Source organism: Homalodisca vitripennis, chromosome 3 (assembly GCF_021130785.1).
Source record: "Homalodisca vitripennis isolate AUS2020 chromosome 3, UT_GWSS_2.1, whole genome shotgun sequence".
Classification (NCBI taxonomy): domain Eukaryota; kingdom Metazoa; phylum Arthropoda; class Insecta; order Hemiptera; family Cicadellidae; genus Homalodisca; species Homalodisca vitripennis.
Genome location: NC_060209.1, coordinates 60,859,491 through 60,884,059, shown reverse-complemented (window position 1 = coordinate 60,884,059; position 24,569 = coordinate 60,859,491). Strand labels below are relative to the sequence as shown.

Sequence of the window (24,569 nt, the reverse complement as noted above, 5' to 3'; positions counted from 1 at the left end):
TTTCTAAGGTATTGTAATTGGTAATTCTCACTGTGTAATTACTGGGATATAACATGTTTTAAAAGCACTCATGGTATAGGCCTACACTGATATTACAATAGAAATTAAAACTATGTTAATCTTAGAAATACAGAAATTTAAAAGAAAATGAATTTAATAAAGACACTTTAAATTCCAGAACTGAAAACACTGAGTGTGTGCCAACTGAACGATTTATACCTGGAATTGGAACTACTGATCAGGGACTACTCGGAGACGTTGATCTCGGAACTGGCTCTTCGTGACGAACTTGAGTACGAGAAGGAATTAAAGAACTCTTTCATCTCTCTGTTGCTGGCGGTACAGAACCGCAGGCGACAACATCACGTGGAGAAGAAGCGGGGCAGGATTGGCTCAAATAAACCAGCAGGAGTTGAATCTAAGGTATCTTTTAAATATTACAACCTGTTGTTTAAAATATGCTCACAAACTAATATGATGCAAACAAGTGTGTCTGTAAAACACATAGGAGGATAAATTCCAAGAAAACGTTAAAAAGTTACCAAATAGTATTTTGATCTTATATTGCGGGAGGATTGTAAATAAAGATGTTATTCTTATTGTATTGTGTAATTTAACATAATACTAGTAGAGAGGGATAGCCTACTCTAAAATGTTTCTCCCCCAAAAAGTACCTCAGGATAAAAGATTCACATATCCTTCTAGTAGTGTTTTATACATATTCCTATGTTATACATATCTTCTAGAACAAATTGATATCTGAAAATTCATGTAATACAGTAATTATATTTAGCAGCAATCCAATGCATTGACACCCACTCTAATACATAATACATGGTACAGTAAATCCCCAAAACTTTCTATGAACTGTATTTATTTGAAATAAATTTATAAATATAATGATTTTTGTGAATAAAATGTATTCATTTACGTACAAATAAAATGATGTTGCATCACCAGTACTAATGTCTTATACTGGCGTAATATTGGCAACACTGCTATAATATAATATTTATTATAATTAATATAGCATTTATTACTAATTATCATTATTATAAATTTCTTTATGTGAATAGTATTATGACACCACCATGGCATCATTGGTATTATATAGAGTGGTCCTGGAGGAAAGGAAAACATTTTCATACGTGATAGGATATATAACAATATACTGGACTATAGGTCAACCGCTATTAAAGAAACCTGCGCAGAAGCAAATTTCTGAGCAGGACCCGCGCAGGAGGGGGACCCCTCCGATTGGGAGTTGGGGTGGGGAGTGGGACCAGCACCCACTTCTTGTAAACTGTTTATCAGCTGTGTGGATCGTGTCTCGCTCTCACAGTTTTGTTTACACTGCAGCTACTTTAACTGCTCTATAACTATATATGTTTTGTGTAGGCATATACAAGTATCGCAAAGCGTAAAAATATCAATTGAACAGATTAATGTAGCCATAGATGTATCCAGGAAGCTTGCATTTTGTTTTGAGGTTAGCCGTGCAATGGCAGTGGCCATTAGAGATGTGTTGTTCAATTCAAACGGGTCAGTCAAGTGAACAAGTGATCTAGATCAGAGTGTTTCAAAAGACCCGTTCACCTAGAACGTTTCGTTCACTTTTTCCTGCCAACTGAATGAGTTTTGATATTTTTTTTCAAACCAAATATGTTATTTTAATGATCATTAAAACTTATAATATTATTATTAAGTTCATTTACAAACTCTTATCCATGAAAAATAGCTTAACATCAAATGGAAATAACTACAAAATTATAGAGTTTATGCATTATTAGGTTACACTAGGTCCTCAAAATTGTTCAGTCGTTACTTTCGTTCACTGTTAACCGATTAAGAATAAAACAGTAATCGTATAATTCAACAGGGGGACTAGCGCGTTTCCCCATTTGTAGGGTATACCTTACTTATGATAAAGTCCATTGATAATAAATATTAACATTTAAAATTATTTAGCAATGCATCTGGTAACTTACAATTACATTTTAAAAAAAAAGTTTTAATATATACATTTGCATTTAATAGATTCCTGAAATAATACATGTATTGTTAGGTCTATATATCTTTCCATTCACTGTACAATATGCTGTTTCTACCTCTATTCAAATACTCTTTTACTAGCAGATCCTTTCGTTCACTCGGTAATTACATCCAGTCGTTCATTCGTTCATTTTGTTCGATCAACAAGATGACCGTTATAACACGCTCTAGCGGTATAACTGAACGGGTCGCAGCAGTGAACGATACCGACTGAGCTGGATTAGTCAGCTGATCAAATAGAGTGAGGGCCGAGCAGTGGTGGGGATACTTGGAGGGGGGGCGGAGGGGTATTTACCCCACCCTGCTTGAACTCAAATCAACCAAGGTTTTTTTGCAAGCGGTTTACCTATAGCTAAAGTAGTAAACAATGTTAACAGTGTTTATTCATCAAACTAACCTAACATTGGAAATAACCTATCACATTATGTGTAATATTGTTATTCTTCATATGGCTAACAAAGTATTTACTTGTACCACTCTTTGGTAAGTTAGTTTTATTATTTTATCATAATGGCAATTAAATGAACACTGCTACAAGTTACTATTTACTACTGAATGTAAACATGTATAATCACTAAATATTAACATTGTAAGAAACACATTTTACAAGTATTGACTCACCAATCTCCCATTCAACACTGAGCAAAACTGGTGAGAATCTGATCAGAACAGTTGATTTAACAGTGAAACTCAACCCAGAAAAAGTTTAAAACTACAATAGGCTATATTGGGTTAATTTATAGAAACACATCAGTTTGGTATGCTTAGAGATCGAAATAAACATGTTCATAGCAATTAATAAGATATAAGTGATAAAAGCCAAGACAAAACTAGCAGAAAACATCTTGTGACGTCTCGCACAGAAAATTTTCATAAATCTTTATGAGCTGTCTGTAAAGAGTAGTTCCAATTTATGTGAATTCTAAAATAAATAAATAAATAAGGCCTTTATTCTTGAGCGGATTTCAGTTTACAATCTGTTTTACAAATCGACTCACGTCAAACTAATCATAACAGTACAATTCGTATTTTAAAACTGTGACACCCAAATATTGCGTGCTGGTAGAAAATTCATACTTAAACAACAATACATCATTAAGGTACCTATACAGTTTTAACTTCCTTTTTGAAAGTTTTAACAGACAAAGTCTTTATAACTGGTGGTAAGGCATTGTACTTCTATTATTTATTAATCTTCTTAAATAAAGACATATTTGGCAGCATCAATTAATACATGTTTGTACCGCACATATGGCATCTTGGGTATGATCCGAGTGCTGTAAAATTGTTAACAGTAGACATCCATCAGGTTCTGGTATTTGATTGTTAGGAGATTATTACTTACAAGTGATTGTAATATAAATATTATTCCTAAGTTTAATCTATTGGAAATATCCTACTTAATGAAAAATGTAAATGTACTTTAGATTTATTTATGTCCCTATGAATAAAATAGGGTGATTTGTGTCAAGATCATTGTCACTGTACAGGTAGTAAGTTTTATGATTTATAGATTGATTTCCTTAATATCTCCTATTTATCTTAAACTCCTTGATATCTTAAAACTTAGATCATGTGTTAGTTTTAATTTGATTTCATATTTACATTAGTAGGCTACGTTGGATATGTAATTCCCAATATCTTTTTGTTAGATAGTTTCCTCCTAAATTTCACATTACCTTATGTTCATCTCACTTGTATGGACTTCACAACATTAGTGAATTTAAGTATTGATGATTTAGTGCATTGGATTCATTTCTTATATCCTCCTTTCATGCAAAATGAAGAAAGATGTACAAGTTTCAATTTGTAGTTAAATGATAAAATGTAGGCTTTCATTGTATAAAAAAGGGATTTAAGCAGGCTATTAAATTTACTACTCAGTAGAATTATTTTTCCAAGAATTTAATATCATTGAATAAATTAGGTTCTGTTTTAAACCATAATCTATGTTATGTAGAGGTAAAGTTAATTCAAATGTTTAATCTAATAATAGTGTGAATAGTTTATTATTGTTTTACAGTCAGCATTTTGGAACTATGGTATAGACAATGTAAATGATATAGGTTATGGTGGGAGAAGCTTTCACTGATGTCAATTGAAATGTCACTGAGCTGTCCTATTGACATTTCAGTCTCTGTTGGTGAAATGTTACTAGTCACTGTTGGAAAAGCAATAGTTCTTTCCTTTAAGGGGGGTCTGTTCGCCTATCTCCGTAATGTTAATTATATGTAATTTTTTTATAGAGTTGTGTTGAACCTACACTGAAATGTTTTATTTTATTTTATTAAACATGTAATACTCTAGTCACTGACACAAGGATTTTTGTTTATTTTGTATTTTAATTTTTCTACAAATTTTTTAAAAACTTGTGTTAAATTTCAAGTTTTTTAATTCAGAAATTTAATTTTTATAAGCCCAAAAATTAAAATTTTTACAAAATCCTTGTGTTAGTGACTAGTAAATACTAAAACAAACACACAGTGAAAATTTCATAAAGATATCTTTAACAGGTCCTGAGAAAACTTACATCAAAGTTAGAAAATACAAATTTTGGGAAAACGCGATTGAAAAAATCGTTGTACTAACCTACAGTGAACTTGGTAACATCAGTAGCTGCCAGTGCTGTAGGCTGGTTTTGTCTGCTCCATCCTGCTCAAATTGGTCCTCTAACTTTCTTTTCTTCAATGCCTTAAGCCTTCCTGATTTTCTTCTCAAGCTCATTTGCAGCTAATTCGGCTTTCCCTTGAGTCGCTTATTCTCAAGGCTTTTCATTGCAGCAACCAAATTTTTACCAGGAGAAAGTTTAAGCTCATCCATTATTTGTACTCTACTTATCAGGCCATTATTAAATGTGCTTATAGCTAAATAAGTCCCATATTTGTTTAGCACTGGTAGGCTAACAAAAAACCCTTTTTGGTATTACAGACCAAATCACATTGTTCAATGATTCGTTTGGGTTTTTGTGTTTTGCCCTTCACAACATTTTTGCAAAAGCTCAGGATCAGCCAAATCCCTAAATATTGGCTTGATAGCAAGCATAACAGCTTTTGGCAAATGAAAGTGTTTGTTATGATCATACTCAGTATTATCAAGTAAGCTCTGGTTTGAACTTACACCACGTTCCGTCTCCTTTTGGGCAAAGCTCGTGTTGGGGTTGTTCGTTAGTCCGATAAGACGTGGAAAAATTCAGCCCAAACTGCTTGCTTCATTTCCCTTACACTTGAATGTGTTCCGACGTATAGCCAGTCCATAATAACTTTGCAGTTGATGAACAGCAGCAGTAGTAAGTCGACCTTTCCGGACATAGATTTGTTATCTTCAAGAGGGTTTTACCCGACGAACTTTTTATTTTGAGTAAAACGTGTTCCCATTCTCTTTTGCACGTGGCCTATGCATTCAAGTTTTGTTTTATTTTTATTTCTTTCTCCATAAACTTGAGCTTCATTCACTGATGCATAGGCCTTTGAGTCTCCATCTCCCAATTAGTTGAGGTAGCGAACATTATATTCCGGCTCTGACCTCCGAAAAACCTCTAAAGCGCCAGCGACCTCCATTCCTCCCGCTGCTACCCACTGATAGTTTGCTTTACAGTTGACTACACGAACATTTTCACACTTTATTTGGGCATTTACAAAACTTTGAAAGGATAGATACATCTAGTACTTTTCCCTGTATCTACTGATGTTAGAGAAAGAATGCCATTTTGAGAGACATGGCCTCTCTTTTGCCATGAACCGTCTAGTGCAACGCATAAGTTTATTTCGGTCCCCATCATTACTGCTCACTGCTTCTTCTACGGCGTTTCTCATACTTTTTTTTACACATATTTTCTGCTACTGTGCCTAAAACTTGTTCATGTTTTCTATAATGAACTGGAGGAGGAGGAAGATTTAGAGTGCCACACAAGATTTTGGGCTGCTGTGTGGCCTTTTGCCAATGCTGCGCATACCGTGCACAAGACGTAGGTTCAAGTCGTAAAAGAGTTACAGATTTTCCATTGATATTTTCAGTGATTTTATTACAATTGTCAATAGACCTTTTTTTGTCTGTACAGTTTGGACAATACACTGAGAAATTTACTGCAAGTCCTTCAACAGACCGCCTTTCAAAAATCAATTTGTGCTTGCAACGACTGCATCCTGCGATTTCATTTATGGCTTCGGCAAGCGAATTCAAATCAAATATGTCATATGCTTAAACCTCATTCTTCTGATTATAGTATTCAAAATTACCTTGAACTTTCATTTTTCTAACAGAAGAACTAGGGGTGGTAGGATTATCAGAAGTGTCAGTGCTGGTGGTAGGCCTGGGCAAAGTTTCAGTATTGAGGTTATACATAGCCTCAGAAGATCCTATCAAGGCTAGATTTAGTCTTTCCAACATGCTTTTCTCTTGGAATAACACTTGAAACGATTCCCGATTTTCTGTTTATTTCCCATGTTAACTTGAAACAACAACTAATATTCACAAAACTCGAATAAGTAAACTGTCACTTTGTAAACAACACAAATTGAGAAACACTCTCACTGACATCACATAAACAAAGATCACATGACAAATAGTACACCTGACAGAGACAAAAATATACATCAAAAGCAGGGTAGCCAACATAACATAACAATAAGGAAACAAGAATAGTAGTAGTATGTATGAATATGATTAAAGCGGTGGGCCACCAGCGGGGCTGCCTCTTTCACCATAAATTGGTTGCAATGCTTTCGAAAAACTTTCTTTTCAATAACTTCTAATAAAGATAGAAAGAAAATAAGCACATCTTTGAAAAGGTGAGGTTCTGAAGAATATAAAACTAAAAAAAACCAAAAACTCAAAAAAATGAAATTTTTGGTACGGACCCCCCTTAATAATATCAACACCTTCTAGGGTTTAAATTGTATAAAAATTTTAGTCTAATAAATAATTATTAAGAAGCTTTTTTTAAAGAATGCTATTAGTAATGTAGGCTATGTTTTTTACAAATGCTTATTATTTGCACTTATTTATTATTTTTGAATTCAACAATAATTCAATATTATTGGTACTGGGTAGAATGTTATATTCTTGTTGATACTAAAACATAAATCCACCAGGGTATTTATAGTCCAGTAGGCCAGAAGAGGTAATTTGCATTCTAAAACCTCACAAAAATAGTCTTTCTGGATTTTCATGGAATTGTTACAAAGGAATTTCTTATTATAAATATATAGTAAGTCATGCTAGGTTTAGTCGAGGTCAAAATGGGTTATAAAAAATACCAAATTATACACTTTTTTATAGTTTATATTTTAACTTTACACACTTCACTTAAACTTAAATAGTAGTTACATGGTCATCTGGGAACTGAAAACCACTATTATTTTAGCTAAATAGTCAATACTTATCTTGTTGGCTGATGTTTTAACTTTTTATATACGACTAACATTTGGTTTAAATTATGACGTCAAGTTATAAAATATGTCATGGAAAAAATTATCTTTTGATATTTTTTTACCCCCACCTTAAACTAGTTTTAGAAAAAAGTCTAAATCAATTTTATGAAAATCTGGGTTGTGCGTGTATGCATTGCAAATTGGCTCTTGGACTCTAAACTGTTACATCCTGTCATACACCAATGAGCAACTTTAGAGTCTAAGAAATTCCATGTAGTTGAGGCTAAGTCTACACTTGGGAAAACAAATGCATTTCTTATACGGGTGTATATTATGTCTGGAAACACCCAAATATATCCTTTAATAATTTAAATATAAAATTTGAAACCTCTTACAATCGTGATAGAGATTGGGCATCTACTTTTTGGAACAATGTTTTTTTATGTCACACACCAACGGGGGACGTCCTGCCGAGGGTATCGTGAATATTCTTAATGGAAGCCTATACCTTGTAATACATAATTTTTAAAGGTAATAGCTTACTGAATTGAATGCCACAAACCGCATCTCAAGGGAATTATTCTATCAGAAAATAGAGCATTTTTAGTATTGAAAATTTACTGATGTTCAACAATGTAATTTTAACATGGTTCTTGCCAAAAAATGTGTTACACTAATTTTTTAGCATTTTTTTAAATGTTCAATTAAATAAAACAAAAATTTTCATTTTAAGCTGGTTCTATTAGCACAAATTTGCCAGTTTTTTTTATTACAGTACAATTATGGAAATACTTATGTTATTGATTTCTTATTACAAATAAAAAATAATGTATGCTGTTAGAAAAGTCTTACAACAAACGTTTTACCTGCATTTGGTGTCAAAGCAATTGTTCGAAACTGTGTTTCTTCTACGGTTTGACAATGAGCCAATCTTGTGTAAAATGATTCGACAGAGTTGCCTAACATTTCTTCAGTTATCAAAGCAATCTCCTCTATAATCCTGTTTCTTAGGTCTTATCCAAATTATGAGGCTTTCTTCTATAAACATTGGATTTTAAATGACCCCATAGGAAATAATCGATTGGTGACAAATCCGTGAGATCTTGGAGGCCATTCGATTTCTCCTCTTCGGCCAATCCATTTTATGAGGAAACCTTAAATCCAAATACTCTCTTAACCTGTCTCCCATAATGGGGTGGAGCACCGTCCTGCTGAAAACCATACATTATCAAAGTATTCTCCTGATGCAATTTGAATAGCTGGGATTATTTCATTTTGGAAGCATATTGTAGTAAAGTTCGGCATTTAAATTTCCATTGATGAAAAAAGGGTCCAACAATTTTGTTACCTAAAATTCCACACATACGTTCAGTTTTTGTGGTTGCTGTGAATGGGACTCAGTAATCCAATGTGGGTTTTCACTAGCCCAGTAACGGCAATTGTGCCTGTTAACATTGCCATTTAGGAAAAAAGTTGCCTCATCAGAAATAGTATGTTGGTCAGAAAATCTCTATTGTCATCACATTTGCGCATCACAAGTTCAAAAAACTCAACTCTTTCTGTCGTAATCATCCTCACTTAACTGTTGGACTAAATGAACTTTAAATGGTTTGTATTTATTAATTTTCAAAATCTTACTCACAGACATACTGTGCATATCATGTTGCTGTGCAGCTTTTCTGAGCGATGTATGTGGGTCTTCAATAAATGTTTGCAAAACATCTAGTGCATGTTCTTCATCTGTTGCAGATTGTATCCTACCCGACTTTGGCCGATTACGTACACTCCCTGTCATTTAAAAACGCTCAATAGTTTTTGATATTGTTGAAACACTTATGGGGATTCCTTTCTGGGAAAGTGTCATTAAACAAATTACAAACTTCCCGATAAGATCTTTGACGATCGCCATAATCCTCGCATCATCAACAGAGTAATTCGTTTCTCTTTCAGAGACAATTCCATTAAAATGCCAAATAAAAAACTGAACTACTGTAATTAGATAACTTGTTGACAGCAATGCTTCAGAGACACTGATTAACTCGACAGGAATGATATGACCTTTGTCCATTTGTAATTCCCAAGCTTAGACCTGTCTAGTGAAAGCTCCATGCTCAACAAACTGAAACCTGTAGACCAGATGATTAATAACACAATAATGTTTCTCATAGGCTAGTGACCTTTGTCTCTTTAAACCTTCCTGCTGACTGGAAAACACCAAGTATAGATTCATAAGTAATCAGAGAAAGTGACTCATAAGTTTTATTCATTGTAATAAAAACTGGTAAATTTGTACTAATGAAACCAGCTTAAAAATAAATTGTTTTATTTTATTTTAATTGAACATTTAAAAAATGCTAAAAAATTAGTGTAACACATTTTGTGTGCAAGAACCATGTTAAAATTACATTGTTGAACATCAGTAAATTTTTCAATACTAAAAAATGCTCTATTTTCTGATAGAATAATTCCTTTGAGATGCGGTTTGTGGCATTCAATTCAGTAAGCTATTACCTTTAAAATTATGTATCACAAGGTATAGGCTTCCATTAAGAATATTCACGATACCCTCGGCAGGACGTCCCCCGTTGGTGTGACATAACAAAACATTGTTCCAAAAAGTAGATGCCCAATCTCTATCACGATTTTAAGAGGTTTCAAATTTATATTTAAATTATTAAAGGATATATTTGGGTGTTTCCAGACATAATATACACCCTGTATATTGAAATATCGGGATATGGAAAACTACACATAGTTACCAAATGAAATACACGATCAAAATCAACAAATTAAAGTTCCACACTATTGTCCAAGAACAGCGAGAGAAGCCTTAGAAATAATCAAGAAGGATACAAACAAAGACATAATCAGATTATCAAAAACCTGATAACATGTGAATAAGAAACCATATTAATGCTGAATACATATTGATCAGATTGGTTAATTTCAACCAATCAAGATGAAGTTCTTCTCCCTTCATACACTTAAACATGTTCATTACTGGTTCTGTCAGTTTTGATTTCACATTTTGTTGACTTGAAGATGGCTCTCAATAGTGAGGCTAAAGTATTTTGATTTTAATAAATTATAAGTTTTAGACTCAGAGTGAACTTGGAAACTGGATGATTATATGTATTAAACGTTTTTAGTATCAACTAGTAATTGGTATTTAAAATAGTTATAGATATTTTTGATCATTGTTTTCTTTATATAGATAATATATATTAAATGATTGTCAGAAGCTACTAAACATATAAAAATATACCCAGCACTAAGGGAATACATACAAGAACTTGTGGCAGCTTAAGATTTAAGCAAATGATTTCTATTTGAAATATTATACTATTCCTTTTTTCTGTTGAATATCCAATGAAGTTTATTTCTAATTAAATGCGGTTATATCACAAAAGGGTAAAAATTATTTTTAAGAATATTATAGTATTACTTTGATCTATTCTTCCTCTTGATGTCCTATACAGGACAATGGAAAATCTTCCACTATGGAAAATAGTAAAGTGTTATCATCTCTGTTGCTTTGTTATAACTGCCCCAGAACATTTAAATTTGTTTAAGTACTATTTTTTCTTGGGAAACATTAATGTCACAGCTGACTAAAACAAAGATCTAAGAATAATTTTTCAATTGGACCTTTTACCCTGTACCACTCACAGTCAGCTATCAAAACAGTAGTAATAATATTATGAGTTATTGCTTGTCTTTCAGACAAATCAGCATGTGCTTCTTTTGATTCTGTTAAAAAAAAATCAACCATCATTACCTTGAACTAATAGCAGTGTTTTTAGTCCTCCTCCGTAGACTAATGGCTATAGTCTCGGCTCTCTAACCGAAAGATCACGGGTTCAAATCCCGGGGAGGTCCAAAAATGTAATAATAATAATAAATAAAAACCAGTGCACTTCGAAGCCGGCATAGCTGACGCTTAAATGAGAAAAAAAGTAGTGTTTTATTTTGGTGTGGCAGACACTAATGAAATGATAGGGGTTCAGTTTTTGGGTTATAGATTAAAATAATTGTACAGGGTGGTTATAAATTATTGTACACATTTTAAGATTGAATAAATAAATAACCAATCAACTTAAAAACATGGGAATTGTTTTATTAAATTGTAAATTTAAAACAGTTTTATATACTGACTGAAAATTAATAATTGTACACATTACAATAATTATAAAAAGTAGTTATAAAAAGAAAGTAAAAATGTCACTTAAACTGTGGGTGTAAGGTATGATTCTTCTTAATGACTTGTGTTGTGACATAGTCAGCTGGTCAACAATGGATCTTTCCACACCAGCTGTTAATTACAGTTGACTAAACAAACACTAAACTAACCTCAGTATCAAAATGGCTAGTGTGCAAGAAAAAGCAAGGTGTGTTCTTTGGTTTCATGAAAGCAGATCTGTAATAACTGTTCAAAGAAGGTTTCGTTTAGAGTATGGCCGCAATCCTCCGAGTAACAATTCTATAAAACGCTGGTATAGGCAGTTTGAACAGACGGGAAGTGTCCAACATAGAAAAGGTGCTGGTAGACCTCCAGTTTCTGAAGCTATTGTTGATCAAGTAAGAGAATTGTTTACGAGGAGCCCTGGTAAGTCTATTCGGCGTGCAAGTTTGGAGTTAGGATTACCTCGATCAACAGTCTTAAAAATTTTGCACAAACACCTTAAGCTCCATCCATACAAAATTCAGTTATTACATGAACTAAAACCTAACGATAAACCTTGACGCTACGATTTTGCTGTTAGATTACTTGACCTCGAAGAACAAACAATAAACATTGGAGAAAGCAATTTCTTGAAAAAAGTAATTTTTTCTGATGAAGAAACCTTTCATGTTTCTGGTAAGGTGAATAGACACAATTGTAGGATTTGGGGTACTGGAAATCCTCATAATGTTCGAGAACAAGAAAGAGACAGCCCTAAAATAAACGTTTGGTGTGCATTGACTATAGCATAGCCAAATTTATATATAGCATAGCCACTTCTATAGATGAAGTGATAGGACCCTTTTTCTTCGCAGAACCGACAGTCACTAAAGAGGTATACCTCGACATGCTTGAACTTTTTGCAATACCGCAAATTGAGCATAGACAACCAAATGTTTACTGGCAGCAAGATGGTGCCCCTCCACACTGGGGTAAGATAGTACGTGACTACCTAAATGACACGTTTCCTGGTCGTTGGATTGGACGGGATGGTCCAATTCCTTGGCCTCCACGTTCCCCAGACATTACACCCTTAGACTTTTTTTTGTGGGGCTATGTCAAGGACAGAGTCTTCGCCAAAAAAGTTCAAGATATTGAGGAACTCAAGAATAGAGTTCGAGAGGTTATTGGAAGCATAACTCCAGCAATGCTCAGAAACACATGGTGTGAGGTTGAATTTAGACTACAAACTTTGCGTGCAAACCTCGGAGAGCACGTGGAATTAGTTTAGTTTCCTTGTAAAAGTATGAGTAACAGTAATCTTTTTGTCCTTCATTGGTAATAAAACTGTTTTAAATTTGCTATTTAATAAAACAATTTCCATGTTTTTAAGTTGATTGGTTATTTATTTATTCAATCTTAAAATGTGTACAATAATTTATAACCACCCTGTACATTGCATGTTATGGATATATTTCTTGTGTATTCAGAAGGCTTAAATATTGCTATGTTCAATCTTTTCTACTTAAGTTTGAGTTATTATTGGAAATTTTAAGTGAGAAATATGAAAATGTTATATAACAGGAGATCTAAGTATTAATCTAAATATGTACAAATGGTTTGTGATATTCTAAAAGCAAATAGCATTATTTACACTGTAGATTTTACAATACAAATTTCCAAAAAGTCAGATACTTCTATATATAACTTTATAATAAATATAAAAAAAGGAGCATTTAAATACTTATGGACTACTAATTCAACTGTCTGATCATGGCGTCCAGATACTAGCAGTTTTCGGATTAACAAAAGAAACCGGTTTTATAAAGACTAATTAGAAAATTCACAGACAACAATTTTAATGTGTTTTCAAAACAATTGTCAAAGTTATCTTGGTCTAAAATTTTCCAAGCATATGTAGATTGAAAGTATAATGTTTTCACTCACCCAGCACTTTGTTCTGCTATTATTTTGAGACAAATTTTCCTAAAGTTTTTGTTACTGAGAAAGTTCATGAAAAAAATTAATGGGCTTCTAAAGATTTGGCATATAGGAGGAGAGAAATAGTTCAGTTAGAGCAGCAGTTTGGTATCAATAAAAATACTGATATTAAATAAAGATAGAAAAAAGGAGTTAAACCAATCTATTACATTACAAAAGAAAAATTATTTTGATAATAAAATTCTTAAAACATCTAATACAGTTAAAACTACTTGGAATTGAATTAACTTTAAGTAGGAAAACACAAACATTCAGTGTCCAACGTATCACTTACAGTAGAGCATAAAGTGCTGACAGACCCAGTTTTGGTTGCAAATGTGTTGAATGATTTTTTGTTGTTGGGGCTGTTGACAACTTAGTACTTCCTTACATTCCCTCGAGCAATGATGTAGGCAGTATTGAATTACAGAATTCACAACTTTCAGCTAGTTTTAACTTCTGAAGGGCACGCTCTTCGTATCTTGCTGCGTCCTTGCCGATCTCGCCTTGTCTCTGATAAATCGCCTTCCTCTCCCCTGCCAAGAGCTTGACAGGGATGACTCCGGCAACCACCAGGACGGCAGGCTCGGATACTGTCCGATAGGCGGAACACACCCGGAGCGCAGCTTTTGAGCATTTGACAGTGTGTCACATTGTAAATTAATAAATGTCTAAAATCTTTAGGTGTTACTGGCAAAGATCTTAAATGGTTTAACTCTTACCTTCAAAATAGAAAGCAATATATGGAAATTAAACATGATTCAATCAGTAGTAAATATCATTAAAATAAAAATTTCATTCAAAACTAAGAAAAGTTGATCACTGAGTTTTGCAAGGTTCAATATTAGGCCCCTTCTCTTTCTCTGCTATATAAATCAGTTCCCTGTAGCAATGGAGGAAAGAGAGCTGCTGTCTGTTTATATGCAGACGACACAAATGTGACCGTTTCAGGTAAAGATTTAGAGAGTATTAAATTGTCCACTTTTATAGATCTTTCAATGATTAAAGAATTTTTTATTAGTAAAAACCTTTTATTAAATTCAAGCAAATATAACTTTATATCATTTACAACAAAACAAGCTGTTTTGTATATTTATGAATAAAGAACTTATGAAATGGGAATGAAATGAAATATAACAACAGATAGAATCTGCCACCACTGTGCTGTACCGCCTACCGCTCTAGTACTCTCCGATAAAAAATATCTATAATCGAATTTACATAACCACTATCTAACTATAGTAGAGCTAGAATAATGGGAGGTACATAAAAAATTGTTTATTTCTGTGTTTTAAACATATAAAGCAAAAACGTATGCAGTCCATACATGGCCTGGAGGTTGTAATATTTATCAATCAATTATAAAACCATGAAGTAAAAAATTTGTTAAATCATAGCTAGGTCCCTTATGTGTTATGTTTAAATTAATGCATGTGTTCATGAACGGTTCTGGCTGGTGGATGATGGGTGGAGGTGGATTGGAATGGGGAAGGATGGTTGTAAACGACTAAATGGCACAGGGATGCACAATTAACTAAATACAGGTATTTATCCACATAAGCCATACAGTTGTTTCCAGAGTAAACAGTACCTAATGAATAATTGGAAAAGTATATGTATTGAAATAAGAGACAAGAGAGGTTTGAAGTAACGAGTGTGAACTAATGTGTTTTGGTGTGTTCCAGTATCTCACAACTGTAATACCTTATCACCTAGACAGTGGTCCTCTCAATAATCAAGCTCTTCAGGTGCTTATCAAAAGTAAGTTGCTGCGGATATTCCACTGTCCATAGGTTTATTTAATTTTTAGAGATTTAGCTTTAAGATCTCAATGGTTTTTATAACTTTAATGTATAACCTTCTATGGTATTTGCTTGAAAAATAAACTTTTGGTGTAAAATTAGATTGTATATATATAATAGATACATACACATGTACTGTTTAAGGTGCCTAATATACAGTAAGGACTTTGTATTGAAAACAAGTAGTTCTTTAAGACAATATTAAAACATAACACAAGAGTGGATCGAATAGCTTTTCCGTTATATCTGTCACTGATCAAATGCAATCAGTAAAACATGTATATGACTTGTGCATTTACCAGTTTACTCTTTATCTCTATTAAACTATGGCATCATTCTTATAGTAAACATGGTGTTCCCTACATTATGACTTTTTTCATAAAAATCTGGTATAATAATGTGGAAAATTAGTATAAACTTAACGTCTTTTATGATTATTTTACTAAAATAACACACTCAGAATAAATAATGGTTAAAATTTTCAACATATGCAAAAATTTAACACGATTACCTATTATTACTGTACTATGAAAAAAATCATTCCCATTAATGAGAACACTGTCCTGAGTGGACATTACAGTCTAATAACAATAATAATAACACTTACAACACAAAAAATGTTATTGGAGTACAAGTTTCTAATAACTTGAAAAACTGACAGAATGATATGTCCCCATTAACGAGCACACATCTCTGTTTATTTCACTCTCACCGTCATACTCTTGTCAGCTATTGAAAATTGTCTATTATCGTCAACAACTAGAAAAAAAATAAATACAGCAACGTGTTTCTTGTCAGTCTGCAATGTTCTATTAATAACTACTTGGTGAAAATAGTTTATGCTTTTACAAAAGAGAGCAGCAGAGGAGAGACAGTTGGTACACATTATACGAACATCTAAACTTGTCAAGATCGTTTGATTACATTTTACTGATATAATATCAAACCTTGCCAAGAGCTATAAGGCATATTTTAAAAGTGATATTTAGTTCTTTTGTAGGCCATAAGGAAATTTAGTGAGTATGTTTGTTGCACTATCATGTATAATAGTCAAGATGCAGGTAGAAAAGACATCTTAGATATTAAAAGATGTATCTCGAAGTATCGAGAAACAATAGATGCCAGAAATGTTCAGTGAACAACACAAAACAATTTATGTTGAAGCTTTTATTTAGAATTTTAAGAATCAGGGTTTTTTTAATTGACCTATGCCATGGCCTCAAGAATTGAGATTCTGGATTTCCACAAAACCTCTGAGTCAAACTGTCAATTAGTGTTGGGGCAATACATATACTGATGGCGAGAGAAAAGAAGAGACCTGGATTCTGGCCTATTTGAAAATTGCAGGCGCTACTACTAGTATGTTGCAGCGCCTTGTTTCGTAATTCCATTATTGTTTTACTGTTTTGATTTATTTGCGGCCTAATTGTTATGTTTCAATTAAAATTGAGCAAAATTTATGTTTGTAATACTAATAATAATTAGGCTCTACAGTGGTTGTAAATAAACAATAATTAAAGGAATGAATTGCTGAAATTGAAGATTTTTGTATTGTTAAGATAACAATTACTAATGTTCATATATGTATAATGTAAATGTAAATGTGCTTTTATGTATATAAAAATTTAACATTGATACCTTACTGATTAATACAATATACAGTAAACAAAAAACCTCTTACGCAAAAAAATATTAACATTTGTAATTAGATAAAAAATTTGCTTCAACAGCTTTACAAATACCACGTCAAAAGAAAATAATGTTAAGATGAGTCACACTCTGCAGGAATGCCACATTACTGAAAACAAATAACTCCATTGCTAGGATAAACAATTCGCAGGGTTGGCTGTGGGGCGAAGCGCCTGAAATTACTGGCAACATACTAGTACATCAGATGTGCGCCGGCACGGGCCAGGTCTCTTCTTTTCTCTCGCCACCAGTATTTACTGTCCCAAAAACTTTAAAGTCTTTTGACTGAAAAAGTTTATGTGTTTAGAATTTAAAAGATAAAGGGCCCTATTTTGGTTGACTTTTCTTAGAGTAATGCAAGGAAAGACGAAAGTTTTTGTTAAATGCTTGAAATGTTTTATCAAGTCATATAGAACTTATGGTAAGAGATGATAACAAGGAATTTGCCTACTGCAGATATACATTGATTGTGTAGCAACTGATTTTTTTGTATGATACGCTCTGCCTCATGCACCCCACATTTTATACTCATCACTAGATTATCAAATTGAAACATAATTTGGGATGAATGATCTCATCATACAATGGATGAGGAAGTGGAAGAATTTGTCAACATTAGGCTTTGTGAAATGGTTCGGAAACTCTTTGACCAAACACTTACAACACGTACACAAAACATATGTAACTTAACACAAACATTCTTTTAAAGTACAAAGTATGTTGAAATAAAACACAAGTCTTGTATCTTTCCTTTTTGAATACTACTGATATTGCTAAGTATGTGCTATTCTAGTGATACCGTAATGATAATTCAGAGTGAGAATATAGTATCACAAATGCATTCAAAGTTTAAAATATAAAATCATAACACATACATCTGTAGCTACTATAGATAACTAAATCATGGAGTCAAATTGAGTAGAGAATATAAAAATGCCAATTTCAAGTGGTGGTAGCCAGCTCATACGAAACAGCTAGCTCTACAGTTTCTTGTATATCTTTAAGTGCTAACTTCAAATTCATTAATGATGTTGATATATTAGTTCTTTCAAAAGCCTATAATATTATTCTGTTGCCTTTGGTTAACAGGTATTTTACTCTAATCTATCAAATTCTTGGTTGCAATTATGTTAATTATCATAAAGTACAAATTATCTTAATAAGACTAAAATACTAAGGTGAACCATTTTTCTAACTAAAATACAGTATTCAATATATTAAATGATATTGAAATGAAAATGGCCATGTGTATTGTTAACTTAAATGGTAAGTGTATAACAAGTATAACAGTTGATAGTTTAAAGTTAATAGTATTAGATCTGAACCAATCAAAAGTGAGGTTCTTTGACTATAACATAATTCCCAAATAGTGCAATAGCTGAAGTGGGACACCTCTTGGCACAGACATCAAACATGAGTTAACTGGCTTTGAAAGAAACAAATAATTAACTAAAAAGGAATAAACCTTGTCGGCTAAAGATTCTTATTAACACTTGTTCGGTAATTGACACTCCAATATTCGGTAATAGATTCATTGTAACTCACTTTTAGATAGTTCAGTAACAGAATGTTAGGAATGTAATGATTAAACAACTTATTTTATACGTAATGTTATGACATGTGCTAGACATTGCAATCCATATTATTTACTTTCTTTAACATATTATATTTACCCTCAAACAGCTTTAATTTTATTGTCATCTCAGACTAATAAAACTAAACCGTGTATTTCTCAAAACATGTCGCACAACACTTTCTCCACTTAACTTCTTCTCTCTAGTACCCCTAATTAAAGTTTCCGTGATCTAACATTCTGCGTAATGGAGATTTAACACTTGTTATATTTTCCAGTCCTGAAAGCCATCAATGAAGACAGCCCTACAGTTCCAACTCTTCTCACAGACTACATACTAAAGGGTAAGTATTATCTGCATAATAACAGTGTTCCATTATAATTATTTGTTTATTGTCACTGTTATTGTTCTGAGATTGTGAATTCTGAAGTTTGTAGTTGGTCAGAATAGGAAATATCTTTTTACATATTTGGGTATAATTGTAATTATGGGAATTTTAACAATTTTGTATATCAACTAATTGTTATAAGTTTTATATTGAGTACTCAATATACAATGACTCCATACTCTACAAACTTCACCAGATGATTTGTCATGTACAAACAAATAAGATGTGTCATACTATATAAGACTTCATCTAGAGCAGCCCGCACTAAAATAGTCTAGACAGTGGATAGTACATGTGAAACCCCATTATATACCGTCGAATTTTTCAATAATAATGGCAAAGAAACTGTAATCTTTTTTTACATTGCACGTCTAAGTATAACGAGAAAAGTATGTAGGCTTGGCAATTTTGCACAAAAAAAATTTCAATATGTTTTATTCAATGTTTCTCTGTGTGCCTGATGGGGTACACGATAGTCTGAGGTATTTATTTAAACGCAGGATCAAATATAATAAATAACCGAGACAGGCAAATAATAAAAATGCAATAAGGAAATGCGTAGCACTGTGTACTCCGTCGGGCGCACAACATGCTTTATGAAAGTCAAGTGTGTGCCCAATCGGGTACACGGCGGGAGTTGTGAAAGATCATTTGTGTACCCAATGGAGTACATGTCGTCATGAATGTAGTGTTGAAATTTGGCAGGGATACATTAGTACCCCTGCCAAATTTCAACTCTACATTTTTCAGTCAACATTAATCCAGCCCATAATTACTCCTTAAGAAAAAGAAACAACCTAATCCTACCCTGCCATAAAACATCTTTTTTTGAAAAACAAAGTCTTTACTCCTGCATCCGCCTTTTTAACTCTTTGCCATCCTGCTTGAAAATTGTTGTGGACGATAGGGAATTTTAAAATCATCTGAAAAAATTTCTTATTTCGAGAGAATATTACAGTGTCCGGGAATACGTTGAGGATAATAAATTGTAGATCACTCCTGTTATATTGATTTGGTCTTGTTGTGTTTGATCTGTCAGTAGTGTATACTTTAAGTTGGGATATTATAATTTTCTTGACGAATGCCTATGCATGTTATGTTTTTGGCAATAAATGAATTGATTGATTGATTAATGTTACCATTACAAGACATAATAATTTTATAAAACACCTTGTGTACAATACATTATTTTAAGTTCCATAATAAAACTATGAATTATGTACACGAATATGATACACAGAACTCTTATAAAAACACTTTTAACTATCCTAAAAGTGATACAAATTCCACATTTTTGAAGCTGCATGATAATTGGTTAAAGTGAGTAATGAAAGTACTGTATGAATCTCTTTAGGTGATCATAATGTAAGGGAGAAATTTATTAGGTTAGGCTCCAGGTAAAGTAAGAAAAGCGTGTGTCTGGGATAGTGATCAGTGCAAACTATTGTATACAAGTTTTTAATGTAAATGGTAGAAATGCTATCTACCATCAATTTTGATGATGTTATTGGGGAATTTTCGTGAAAGAAAGCAAGAAAAGTTCATCTGTCAATATTACGTTAATTACTTTGTTTTAACTGATAATTAAGATTTTCTCATGGATTGATTATTCAAATATTAATGTATTTCTCATACGCAAAAAATGTCTTTCATGTGAACTATGAATAGTATTCCCTTTGTCACCTTTTGGTAAAACAATTTTCACATAACTGGTAAAAATTTTGTGTGTATGGGGGTGCTGCAAATTTATTTGGGCCTATCGACCCAAGAAAGTTAAATCCACCACTGTGTAACATAGTAACGTGTTATTAAGTTACTTTGTTGAATTGGTTGTTACAACTTCCATTATGTTCTGTTGGATCCTTTGATAGTCCATTGTATTGAGTTTTTTGTTTATTATTATTGGAATAAAACCTAGCCCAAAATACAACATGGTATTTAGGTAGCTGGTTTCTGCTCTCTTGTTGAACATTTGGGTTGCTTACACCTTTTATATTTATTAGCATTTCTATTAGTTTTTAAGTTTTTGAATAGAGAAAACACCACTTCTCAAAAGGTTGTGTTTGAGGATTTTTTTTACACATTCGATATGATGGAAAATGTTTGAACAGTTTTGTTATGTAACCAATTGTATTAGGGTGTGAAATAAATGAGCTAATTTAAATGTTTGTGATTGCAGTGTTATGTCCGACGTAGACTTATAACACAGCTTTGTAGGCTCTCGCTTTACCAACACTACTAGTCGGCAGCAACATTCGCCTCTAGACGTTTGGGCACCTACGCTTGTCACTTGGAAGAAGACATGTTTTATCATTTTAACGTGCATCTCTTTTACATAAGTTCATGTTTTGGTTATTGTTGGACAATCTGAGGGACCACACAGTCAATATTCTTCAGTAGAAGAAATAATGTTAAACAAAAATTCTATTAGTGGTTCTCTATTAATTGTATGAACCATACAATAAGTATAAATTTTAACGAATATTCTTGTACTCAGTATCTTGTATGAGCACAGTGAATAAGATAATAATCTAAACAGTTTTAGTTTCCAGACTCACTTGCATCTAAAAAGGAAATCATTGTTTTAAAATAAAAGGGTTACCCGTCTTTTTAAAATTGTATGGGATATCAAAACAATAAAGTAAAAGCAGAAATGAGCTTGCGCAAGACATTTAAATCTATTCTAAATTATTAAATGATTTCTTACTCAAACTCATTTCTGTATCTTTTTAAAAATATTTATTATTTATTTTGTATGTTTCAGTGTAGGAATTAATTCTTACAAAATATTTGAATTTTTTCACAAAACAATCTTTAACATATTTTAAATTTACATCAAAAGATGCCAAGGGATTTTTGAAACCCTATTTTGACCCACTGTCATTAAAGACAGGATAAAAATTATTTGAACTAGTTGCACAAAAACAGAAAATTTTTCATCAAAGAGATATGCAAATTTGTTAATGCTTGTAATAAACTAATATGTTAAATTTATTACGCTTTTTAAATTTTATTCAAAGTTTTGCAAATTAAAATTTGTTGTAAAATATTATATTTTGTACTATCAAAATATAATATAAAAAGGACAAAATCTAAGTACCATAACTACAATTGACTCGTCATATCAAGGATTGTTTAAAGTGCTTGAAAATGTACAACAATGTATACTATGGCATGTTTTAACAATGTAACAGAAATTTGTGGCTGATTTAGAATTACTTACCTATAATGTATATGTAACCTATGTATTTGTCTATATACATTACTACACAAAGATAGAATTAAAAAGGGACAGTAATTACTATTGAACCGTAATGAAAAGGGTTTACACTTTTTTGGGATAATTTACCTATATCAGTGCCATGACTGTAATGAATGAAAAGATATATATATATATATATATATATATATATATATATATATATATATATATATATAATTTGTAGTTCAAAGTATACATTTGTCAGCAAAGTTTCATTGTTGTAACAAAACTTATACTTTGTGCTTGATTGTGATGTGGTTACTTGCAAAATGACGAGTGAACAAAGTTTGTCCCATTCCAAGACATAGGATGACTCAGTTTGTTCCTTCAAGTAATCCTTATTAATAGGTTTGTCTAGAAACTTTAGAATTCCCAGTCACATCTTATGTTACTGACAGGTATTCTAAACTGATAGGACTATCGGCAACATCACAGTCAGTGTTCTTTTGTCTTATTTGGACCTTTGTTCCCCAATTTGGTTGTATCTGCATTGTAACTATTTTGGCATATTTTTCAAATACTGATAGAAGTACCTGCAAGTTCATGTGTTTTGATAAATGAAATCTGTTGTTTCACAGTTCACTAGTTAAAAAAACATTTGAACAATTGTTACGACAGAATAATAAAAGATTAGTCGTAGTAAAAATGATGAAAATAGCTTAAACTGAGGTGAAGTTATGACTGAATCTTTCTTCACAGACCAAACTATTCATCCAATCTTATTCTAAATTTTTTTAGTGAAACATAACAAAAACAATTTGACAACCCTCTTACAATCCAGATGCAGTTCCTTGTAATTTTTTGGCTTTCCACAGAATTAGAAACTCACTTGAAGGGAAAAAGATTTTAGGATATAGAATGAAAGAAGAAAATGTAACTAGTGACCTACTATGTATTAGATTATGGGCCATAAGAGGTATATGGAATTAAAGTACTTTACTTCTCATAAGTACACATTGACTGCGCCATAAGCACACTGATACTATCGTGGCTGTCCTAAAGTCAATACCTGGCAGGTGACGCAGTGAAAGTGTTAGAGAGGATTTGGTTATTGTAACTGCAGAGTGACTCACCCTTTTTCCAAGGTGAGATAGTTTCCAGACAAACCTCATAAACCATTACGTGACATATGACAAACTCTGATATTTTTAGACCCTCTCAGACTTTTCTATAGAATTTAATTAATTCTTAATTTTTATTGTCATCACCTACTTAATACTTTGAATGACCAGTATAGCCTTTTGCATTGCACAAGAACATAAGCAAATTTTTCATGACATCGGTATTAGAACATTTACTAAGGTAGGTATTGATGTCAGCCATTCTAGTTTTGGTGACGGTAAACATAAGAGGTTTAAAATGACTATTGAATATTGTCATTTCTTAACAGTTTTTCTCTCATTAGCCGACACTGATATTAATTGCATGTTAGATTGTTGGTTGTTTGCATGTCATGCCAAAAAAATATGACCTGAACAAATTTGTCATTTTCTAATGTAATAGTTTTGCAAACCTTCCATTTTGATTCTCACCAAAACTAGAGTGGCTGGATGATTCCTTTCTTAGGACTGATTTGTTTTATCGATTCAATGCACAATCAGTTTATGTTCTCATTCAATGCGAAAGTGGCGTATGCTTCCCAATTGGTGATTATTTATTGTTTACATTCCCGTTTTTAAGTTTTGTATAAAATCAGTGTCTTCTTCTGATTCCGTAAATACATAGAAAAATATACATGTAATATTTGAAAATTTATACATATAGATCAATAACTTATTTAATTTATTAGATCTCTGTATATTTTGGTACAAAGTTGTTTTAAGTAACCTTGTAAATATGCTGTATTTAATTTTGTTTCAGAAAAAATCCGATTGTTTCAAACCATTATTTATTGGTGTGAAGGCATTTGTACATAGCCGCCGCCTTCATAACCTTTTGTGGAACCGCTTTTGAATGATTCGACGTCTAATTATTTCAATCACTTACGTATTTCTGTGGGCATTGTAGCAAATTGTATTTTTAAAAAGCTTAAGTATCGTGATTTTCGATGGGTTTGTATCGCAAGTAAATCATAATCAGCAGCTTAAATTATTTTAGCTGAATCGTTAATTCCTTAAGCTCTTTGCAGAATTTGTTTGAAGTTTCATATCAATTGTAACCGATGTAAATATATGGGGCAGCATGATTTCGAGAAGAACGCAGAACAGCTGCTCTTTCACAACAAAGAGAATAAATATCTTCTAGTTTCTCATAATTACCAAGTTCTCCAGCAATAATAAATAGACTACCTT

General features: G+C 32.4%; 1 protein-coding gene across 1 annotated transcript in view; it reads left to right on the top strand.

Moving 5' to 3' along the window:
• Positions 1-21,595, top strand: part of LOC124356984 (fasciculation and elongation protein zeta-2) — a 112,882-nt gene extending 91,287 nt beyond the window's left edge. The window contains exons 5-8 of the mRNA XM_046808335.1: positions 179-423; positions 15,249-15,324; positions 18,906-18,971; positions 21,196-21,595. Coding sequence (XP_046664291.1) covers positions 179-423; positions 15,249-15,324; positions 18,906-18,971; positions 21,196-21,212 — 404 coding nt within the window. The 3' untranslated portion in view covers positions 21,213-21,595. The remainder of the gene's footprint in view (positions 1-178; positions 424-15,248; positions 15,325-18,905; positions 18,972-21,195) is intronic.
• The last annotated feature ends 2,974 nt before the right edge of the window (positions 21,596-24,569 follow it).